Source organism: Somniosus microcephalus, chromosome 11, assembly GCF_052327205.1.
Source record: "Somniosus microcephalus isolate GS21.2 chromosome 11, FLI_Smic_1.0, whole genome shotgun sequence".
In the NCBI taxonomy this organism is placed as follows: Eukaryota; Metazoa; Chordata; class Chondrichthyes; order Squaliformes; family Somniosidae; genus Somniosus; species Somniosus microcephalus.
In genome coordinates, this window is record NC_140997.1 from 128,744,382 (window position 1) to 128,754,162 (window position 9,781).

The following is a 9,781-nucleotide window of genomic DNA, read 5'->3' on the forward strand; positions in this document are numbered from 1 at the left end:
TTACGTTTTTTAGACAACATTTATAAAATGGATATTTTAACCTCCTATCTTTCTGCTGCCTGATTTGAGCAGCGCTGCTTAAATTGGGCAAAGTCAAGCTGTGAGATTTTAAGAGGCACCCGAGGCCCTCTCTCCAGGTTTGAACCTGAAGCCGGGTATTGGCAACAGCCCCTTCTACGATTCTATGTCTTGAGAGAGAACAGGGCAGCGGGGATAGCTTGGAAAGTTCTAACACAAGAGCCAAGACAAACACGATAAGCCGAAGGGACTCCGTCTGTGACATGCACCTCCGTGGTTGTATAAGATGATTATGAAGAAGGAAAGCAGGATAATGGATGTTCATTTTCATGTTTTGACAAAAAAGGGTTGCCACATGAGTGGGGCCATTTCACATTCACACATGCATAAAGCCTTTAAAAAAATGCAGTTTGTGATAGGGTAACAGGTAAGGGACTTAGGAAAAAATAAACTGCTGCACCAAATCATGAACGGTTAAGGTGTCAGCTGTGGCTCAGTTGGTAGCACCATCGCCTCTGAGTCAGAAGGTTGTGGGTTCAAGCTCCCATTCCAGAGACTGGAGTGCAAAATCCAGGCTGACACTCCAGCGCAGTGCTGAGGGAGTGCTGCACTGTCAGAGGTGCTGTCTTTCAGTTGAGACATTAAACCAAGGCCCCATCTGCCCACTCAGGTGGATGTAAAAGATCCCATGGATGATGGCACTATTCGAAGAGGAGCAGGGGAGTTATCCCCAGTGCCCTGGCCAACATTTATCCCTCATAAAAGCAACACTAGAACACATTATCTGGTCATTTATTCATTGCCGTTTGTGGGTCGCTGCTACGTTTCACTATAAGTACACTTTAAAAAGAACTTAATTGCTATGAAACACTTTGATACCTCCTCAGATCGTGAAAGGCACTATATAAATGCAAGTCCTTTCCTTACTTTGCCTGTGCCGACCACATGGGCCTGAGTTTGCTGTCGTCTGAGTCACTCATTTTCTTCTCCTGTCGTAATGTCCAAGTCACCTGCCTCAGTAATGAGAGGGCCAGCAACAAGAAGCTAGTGGGCAGTAAAGAAAACCGGAAAAAAAGGCTGAAAATACTCAACAGGTCAGGCAGCAGCTGTGGAGAACGAAACAAAATGGAGTCGGGATGTTTTGTGTGTAAAATCCTTCGTCAGGACTCAGTGAAAAGGTGACTTCTGCTTATATCACTGTACAACTAGAGCCCACCCTATATCCAGTGTTAATCCGGCATTGATAGGTTTATCTCCCGTCTTTGCCGTAGGTTTCTCTCGAGACAGGGCCTGGAGGTGGTCCTCCAAGAGAGAAGTCCCACGTTTTACGACTTGTGGAAATTTTTTTCAGTACATAATTTAAACAGCGGAGTCCTGGTTGCTCTTCCCACCACTCAAAGTAAACACGGAGCCAGAGGGTTGCTCGGGGGAGGGAGGCCTCAGGCCGTGGGGACAGGGAAGAGACTTGAGGGTGAGGAGAGCGTGAATCAGCAATAGGGAGAGCGCCGGTCTGGGTTTCGGGGGTGGGGAGGGGGAATCATCATTTTGATAATTGGAGGAAAAGTCCAGTTTTCAATCGCCACAGCAGGCGCAGGCAATGCAGTCGCCAACCCTCCAACAATTGAAGATTGACCTCCCGGCCACTGCTGTGAGCAAACCCGGGAGAAAGATCATTGGGGTATTAAAAACGTTGCTTTTTTTTCATTTTCATTGAACAGTTTTAGTTTTAGTTAATTAATAAAAATATTGGCGATGGGGAAAAGGCTGTTTGACTGGCAGTCAAGAATCATCCCATCACCAGTCGGCGTGGGAAGGCGGGATGTTGTGAGGATGGACGTATCAGGTGACCAATGGTGGGAGCGGTTGGAAGTCATGTGATGAAACCCCCTGGAATGCGTCCAATCAGAGTTGCCAACTCTTAACGAGTTAGCCAGCTTCGAGTTTCAGCATTTGGAGAGGGGCACAGGCTACACACACAGCCTCGCTGGTTAGTGTGACTCCTTGCCCACTCCCCACTGCTGGTATTTTGTCTGTGAATGGTCCTGCCCATCATGGCAAGGGATGTGAATGCAGGAGCCCAGCTCACCACGGCTGGAGCTGCAAGCCCTGTGGAGAGTTAACACAGAGCTGTGCGGAGGAAGCTGTCTCTCTTTCTGATTGGATCAGTGCTTATTGTGGGCGAGGCCACTTCCTCGTTGGCTGATCCTGCTTGCTCAGACTAGTTCAGCCTATGCAACAACTCCCGAGGAGTAGATTTCACTTAGGACTGTAGGCCAGAATTCGATCCCTTCAGTAAGTACCACGCTGGCTTTCTCGGAATCTGGCTGTCGCTGGCAATGCCGACATTCATTGCCCATTCCTAGTTATCCCTGACTTGAGTGGCTTGCTGGGCCACTTCAGAGGGCAGTTATGAGTCAACCGTGTTGGCGTAGGACAGGAGTCACGTATGGGCCAGACCGGGTAGGGCGACAGGTTTCCTTCTCTAAAGGACGGTAGTGAAGCAGTCGGGTTTTAATGACAATCCGACAGCTTCAAGGTCACGTTTAGAAGTTTGAAAATTCTCATCCTAATTTTCAATGGCCTCGCCCTCCCCTCTCTCTATAACCTCCTCCAGCCCTACAACCCTCCGAGATCTTTACACTCCTCCAATTCTGCCCTTTTGTGTATCCCCGGTATTAATCGCTCTACCATTGGTGGCCGTGCCTTCAGCTGCCTAGGCCCTAACCTCCGGAATTCCTTCCCTAAACCTCTCCACCTCTCTCTTTTCCTTCAAGATGCTCCTTAAAACCGACCTCTTTGACCAAGCTTTTGGCCACCTATCGTAATATCTCCTTAATGTGGCTTAGTGTCAAATTTAATTTGATTATGTTGCTGTGAAGCGCCTTGGGACGTTTCACTATGTTAAAGGCGCTATATAAATGCAAGATGTTGTTGGGCCAGGCCCGTGCTCCTCTTCTCCCCTCTGGCCGAGATGGCAGTCACCCCGAAAACTGCAGTGTCGCCGGAAGCCGCTCGCTGATCTTGGGAGGTGGGGGGAGGAAGGAAGGTTGGAATTTTTTTTTCCAGCATTGGTTGAAGTTTTTTGGGAAGTCGGAATGTTCCGACTGCTTCATGGTCACTTTTACTGATACCAGCTTTTTATTTCCAGATTTATTTTTAACAATTCAGATTCTCCAATTACTGTGGTGGGATTTGAAGTCACGTTCTATGGATTACTCGCCCCGGCCTCGAGTCGCAATCTATGGATTAAAAGTGCAGTAACATAACCACTGCACCACCCCCGTGTTAAAAATACCGGTGCACGGTACTCTCGAGGCTGCAATGTTGCTTTGTGCTTGTGTCAGCTGTGGCTCAGTTGGTAGCATCCTCGCCACTCCGTCAGAAGGTCGTGGGTTCAAGACCCACGCCAGAGACCTGAGCACAAAAGTCTAGGCTGACACTCCAGTGCAGTGCTAAGGGAGTGTCGCACTGTCGTCGGTGCCATCTTTTGGATGAGACATTTAAACTGAGGCCCCGTCTCTTCTCTCAGGTGGACGTAAAAGATCCCATGGCACTATTTCGAAGAGCCAGGGGAGTTATCCCCAGTTTATCCCTCAATCAACATTACTAAAACAGATTGGCCTAGAAATTCAGTATAGCCACTTTTGGGGCGGTAAAGTCGGGCGGCCGCTAAAGTTTGCGCCCGGCGCAAAGTCGCGCCCCCTTCGCCGATATTCAGTCGCATCGCCCCAAGAGGTTGCTGCTGCGCTAAAACAGGCGATGCACGATTATCTTTAGGCGCTAAGCGATACCCCCGAGGCCGGGAGCAGCGCAGGTGCGGCGAGTTCTTGATTGACGGCAGACACTCTGGCGCCGGTCAGCTCTTAAAGGGGGAGGGTCGATTTGTTTGCCTGCCATGCCTTGCACACTGCAGCCCTCAACCTAGGCCTGACCACTTCAGCTTCACCTGTACAACGCCCAGGACTGTGGAGAAGGCCAGGGAGAGAGCGCAGCGCTTCACCGACGGAGACCGGAGGGTGCTGGTTGGCGGAGTGGAGCGCAGGCGCCATGTTTTGTTCCCAGAAGGTGGCAAGAGGCTGCTGCCCAGCGCCTACCGGAAAGCCTGGAGGGAGGTGTCCAACAGGGTGTCTTCCAACAGCGTGGTTGCCAGGACTCCTGTGCAATGCTGGAAGAAGTTCAATGACCTCACTCCGGTTGTCAGGGTGAGTACCCTTTCCAGTGTCCTCCTCATCCTTGCATGTGCACCTCACATTATGGGCAAAGGGACCTGAAAGCCCTAATGGCCAGCCCTCATCCAGCAGCTATGGGACTGGCATGAAAATCAATTGCACATTCAGCACTTTACACACTGTCCAAGCTATTTGACCATGGGAGGCATTACAGAGAAGATCAGGGCTACACACTGTCCAAGCTATTCGACCATGGGAGGCATTGCAGACAAGATCAGGGCTACACACTGTCCAAGCTATTCGACCATGGGAGGCAGTGCAGACAAGATCAGGCTACACACTGTACTTAGAGGCCGTCCTTTCTCTTGCAGGCCAAGGTTGCGCGCAACCGAACTGAGACCGGCGGGGGCCGTCCTGACCTCAAAGAGCTCTCTGACCTCGACCAGCGTGTGGAGCGCATTATGGGAGGCCGGCTGATTGGCCCCGTCGCCAGTGGAGATGCCGACCCTGTTCTGGGCATCAATGGTAAGGGCATCACCTTTTGGACCTCTCTCGTTCCACTTGCGCATCAGATCAGCATTCTTTGCCACTGTCCGACCAATGCGGTGAATGGCACCACTCATGCCTCCCTCGCTGCCGCCCTGTCCTCACACTAAAGCTACTCTTGTGCCTTCCTGCTTTCAGATGGTGAATCGCCAGGTGAGGAGGCGGGCCCTCAAGCTGCCACTGTCGGCCCTTGGAAGACGAGGAGCAGGAAGGGGAAGCCGGCCCATCAGTGCCACCCTCAGTCGCGCCAGCCCATGGCGATGTAGGGGACACGTCTTCCCTGGAGGGGAGCCGGGGGGAAGGGTCGGAGGAGAGTGAAGCTCCGGGGCCCAGCGGCCTGCAGCAACGCGGGAGGCGGGAGGGGTGGGGAAGCTCGGCGGACTTCTCCCCAGAGGGTGAGTGCGGCCTCCAGTCCTGCGACGGTTAGCGCAGAGGAGGTGCGCCTCCTAGAGGAAATGGCCGTCCAGGCTGCGCGCAGGCACACTGAGCTCATGGCTGCAGTGGCAAGGATGCCTGACTCCATAGAGTGTCTGTCAAGGAGTGTGCAGGAATTCGGAGCAGCACAGGCCAGGAGTCTGCAACAATTCAGTGCAGCACAGGCCAGGAGTCTGGAACTATTCAGTGCAGCACAGGCCAGGAGTCTGCAGGACATCGCGGCAGCACAGTCGGCTTCTAGCCAAGTGCTCAGTCGTGCCGTCCATTCACTGGCTGGTGTCATGCGGACACAGACCAGGGCCACACGGGCACTAACTGCTGCCACCCTCGCTGGATCAGCCAGGCATCGCCAGGGCACTCGCCGCGCAGCAGCAGCCCAGCAGTCTGTTCTTCAGCTGTTTGCTGCGCATGCTGCAGTGCTGGCCCGTGCGAGTGCCAATGTCTCAGGCGACCAGCGAGCACCTGCGATCTGCCAGGTTGCCACCATTCCTGCAGCCGACACTGCCACTCCGCCATTGCAGCTGCCACGAGCTGCTGGACAGACTGCTGCCGCCCAGCCAGAGTTGGAGCAGTCAGCAGCCGGACACTCCCAAGGCCAGAGCTGGTGCAGGCCGACCCCCAAGGGCATCTGCCGTCTCGCCATCTGCCCCTCAGCAGCCTTCCCCCAGCCTTGCTGCAGCCACTGGGCTCCCATTGAGGAGGAGCAGCAGGGCGGGCAGGGGCCAGGCAAGGATGCGCAAGGCATCGCCCTCGCAGGGCAAAAAGTAGAGGTATGCACAAATGCCTGGTGCTTGTTGTAAGGCCGACACTGGTGCAGTTGTTTTTGTGTAAGGCCGAGACTGGTGTCTTTCTTTCTTTGTGTAAGGCCGAGACTGGTGTCTTTATTTTTGTAAGGCCGAGACTGGTAGTTTTGTGTTTTTGGAGGGGGCTTCTCCACATGAGCATGTAATGTGGGAAGGGCAGAGGTTTTCAATAAATTATTGTTGTTAAATTGCAGTGTGCATGGTTTTTTGGTTAAGTCCTGGTTGCCCTGCTCGGCTGAGGGCTTGTGGAGCGGCTACATTCATCTGCTGACATTGGCATAAGCCAGTCCCTGAGAGGGGGCCTAGAACCGACGTTCAATAAGCCGGCGACGGGCAGCCCTTGCACTTTCTGCCTCCCTCCTGTGCTGGTCCTCCTCCTCCTCCTCAGGTAGTCCTCCAATCTGTGGTGGCAGTGGCTGAGTCCTGCGGATAGCCAGGTTGTGCAGCATGCAGCAAACGACCACGAAATGGGAGACTCGCTCCGGCGAATACTGGAGGGCTCCACCGGAATAATCCAGACAGCGGAACCATTGCTTCAGGACGCCGATTGTTTGTTCGATGATGTTCCTGGTCGCTTGATGGCTCTCGTTGTATCCCTCTTCAGCAGGGGTGCTGGGTGCACGGAGCGGGGTCATCAGCTAGGTACACAAAGGATAGCCTTTGTCCCCGATAAGCCATCCTCGTGGGCGAGGCTGTGCCTGGAACATGTCTGCCACAGAAGTTTGGCGCAGGATGAAGGCATCGTGGCTGCTGCCTGGAAAGCGGGCATTGACACCTAGGATGAGCTGCCTGTGGTCACACACCAGCTGGACGTTCAGCGAATGGTAGCCCTTCCGGTTGTGGTAATCCTCGGCATTCTCCAGAGGTGCCCGCAAAGCCACATGCGTGCAGTCAATGGCGCCCTGCACCATGGGGAAGCCCGCGAATGCTGCAAAGCCCATTGCACGCTGTTGCTGCTTGGCAAGGGCCATGGAGAAGGAGATGAACTGACGTCTCCTTTTGAAAAGGGCATTGGTCACCTGGCGGATGCAGCAATGCACGGCGAACTGGGAGATGTTGGCAATGTCCCCAGTAGCGGATTGGAAGGAGCCAGTGGCATAGAAGTTGAGAGCCACCGTCCCCTTCACTGCCACCGACAGAGACGTCCTGCTCCTCAGCTGTGGCTGCAGATCACCGCCAAGCAGCTGGCAGATCTCTGTGACCACCTCCCTTCTGAATCGCAGCCTCCGAACACACTGCTCCTCAGACATGTTGAGATAGGAGAACTGCTGGCGGTATACCCTGGGTGGGTAAGGCCTCCTTTGCCGACGCCTGTTCCCCCCTCTCCGTCTAGCCAGGGCTGCCACTCTCTCACGGCGTCTGTGAGCCCTTTGGATGTAATTGAGAAAGCCAGCGTTGACACCCATTGCAGCCCCCATAATATGCTGGCAAACAATGAGATGTCAATGAAGGCAAAGACTAGTGGAAAGCTGTGGCCTGAAGCCAGAAGTACCTGTCCGAGTGTTGGGCCAAAGCAGAAATCTATCCAGCTTGGTCTCTCTCCAAAGATCCGTTTCGCAAGAAGGTGTGCTGCGCCCCCCGCGCCCCGCATCGGCTGAGCACCGTTCCACTCTAACAGTCGCTAGGGGCGCCAGGCGCACAATGGGGCGTTGCCACTGAAGTTCCGGTTGGGGGCGCACAAAGGGCGTTGCACGAGGAAATGACGTCATGATCTGCGCGCGCAGCCGAGCGCGCGCAAAGACTTTGCGCCGCCGCTAAATCTTGAGTGAAGTTGGGGCGAGGCGCAGATCGCGCTGCACCCGGGTGCTACCCGCCTAGCGCCCGACATCTACTCCTCCTAAGGCGCTAACGGCTGGCGCAACCAACTGAATTTCTAGGCCATTGTCTGGTCATTATCACATTGCTGTTTGTGGGAGGTTGCTGTGTGCAAACTGGCTGCCACGTTTCCCACATTACAACAGTGACAACATTTCAAAAAAAGTACTTCATTGGCTGCAAAGTGCTTTGGGACGTCCGTTGGTCGTGAAAGGCACTATTTAAATACAAGTCTTTCTTTCATTGACCTCTGCTCACTGACCTACATTGGCTCCTGGCCTGTCGATGCCTAAGTTTTAAAATTCTCACCCTCGTTTTCAAATCCCTCCATGGCCTCGCCCCTTCCTATCTCTGTAATCTCCTCCAGACCAACAACCCTACAAGATATCTGTGCTCCTCCAGTTCTGGTCTCTTGCGTATCCCTGATTTTCATCGCTCCACCATTGGTGACCATGGCGTCAGCTGCTCTGGAATTCCCTCCCTAAACCTCTCCGCCTCTCCACCTCTCTTTTAAGACTCTCCTTAAAACCGACCTCTCTGACCAAGCCTGTCCAAATTTTGTTTGATTACACTCCTTTGAAGCACCTTGGGACATTTCAGTATGTTAAAGGCGCTATATAAATACAAGTTGTTGTTGGGCCCGGACCGTGCAGTAATCTCTCTCTCTCTCTCCCTCTCTCTCTCTCTCTCTCTCTCTCTCTCTCCCCCCACTCACACTCTCTGTCTCCCCCCACTCACCCTCTCTGTCTCCCCCCACTCACCCTCTCTGTCTCCCCCCACTCACCCTCTCTGTCTCCCCCCACTCACCCTCTCTGTCTCCCCCCACTCACCCTCTCTGTCTCCCCCCACTCACTCTCTCTGCCTCCCCCCACTCACTTTCTCTGCCTCCCCCCACTCATTCTCTCTGCCTCCCCCCACTCACACTCTCTGCCTCCCCCACTCACTCTCTCTGCCTCCCCCCACTCACTCTCTCTGCCTCCCCCCACTCACTCTCTCTGCCTCCCCCCACTCACTCTCTCTGCCTCCCCCCACTCACTCTCTCTGCCTCCCCCCACTCACTCTCTCTGCCTCCCCCCACTCACTCTCTCTGCCTCCCCCCACTCACTCTCTCTGCCTCCCCCCACTCACTCTCTCTGCCTCCCCCCACTCACTCTCTCTGCCTCCCCCCACTCACTCTCTCTGCCTCCCCCCACTCACTCTCTCTGCCTCCCCCCACTCACTCTCTCTGCCTCCCCCCACTCACTCTCTCTGCCTCCCCCCACTCACTCTCTCTGCCTCCCCCCACTCACTCTCTCTGCCTCCCCCCACTCACTCTCTCTGCCTCCCCCCACTCACTCTCTCTGCCTCCCCCCACTCACTCTCTCTGTCTCCCCCCACTCACCCTCTCTGTCTCCCCCCACTCACTCTCTCTGTCTCCCCCCACTCACCCTCTCTGCCTCCCCCCACTCACTCTCTCTGCCTCCCCCCACTCACTCTCTCTGCCTCCCCCCACTCACTCTCTCTGCCTCCCCCCACTCACTCTCTCTGCCTCCCCCCACTCACTCTCTCTGCCTCCCCCCACTCACTCTCTCTGCCTCCCCCCACTCACTCTCTCTGCCTCCCCCCACTCACTCTCTCTGCCTCCCCCCACTCACTCTCTGTGCCTCCCCCCACTCACTCTCTCTGTCTCCCCCCACTCACTCCCTCTGCCTCCCCCCACTCACTCCCTCTGCCTCCCCCCACTCACTCCCTCTGCCTCCCCCCACTCACTCCCTCTGCCTCCCCCCACTCACTCCCTCTGCCTCCCCCCACTCACTCCCTCTGCCTCCCCCCACTCACTCCCTCTGCCTCCCCCCACTCACTCCCTCTGCCTCCCCCCACTCACTCCCTCTGCCTCCCCCCACTCACTCCCTCTGCCTCCCCCCACTCACTCCCTCTGCCTCCCCCCACTCACTCCCTCTGCCTCCCCCCACTCACTCCCTCTGCCTCCCCCCACTCACTCCCTCTGCCTCCCCC

The 9,781-nt window shown here is 55.2% G+C and overlaps 1 protein-coding gene across 4 annotated transcripts in view; it reads left to right on the top strand.

The window, feature by feature from the left end:
* Nucleotides 1–1,177: 1,177 nt before the first annotated feature.
* Nucleotides 1,178–9,781, top strand: part of parp3 (poly (ADP-ribose) polymerase family, member 3) — a 79,180-nt gene continuing 70,576 nt past the window's right edge. Inside the window, exons 1-2 of one of the 4 annotated variants that reach the window (XM_086001249.1) lie at nt 2,002–2,310; nt 4,559–4,712. In XM_086001249.1, coding sequence (XP_085857375.1) covers nt 4,649–4,712 — 64 coding nt within the window. In that variant the 5' untranslated portion in view covers nt 2,002–2,310; nt 4,559–4,648. Of the gene's footprint in view, nt 1,197–1,677; nt 1,697–2,001; nt 2,311–4,558; nt 4,713–9,781 lie in introns of those variants that run through there. The other 3 variants (XM_086001252.1, XM_086001253.1, XM_086001250.1) reach the window with 3 other exon arrangements.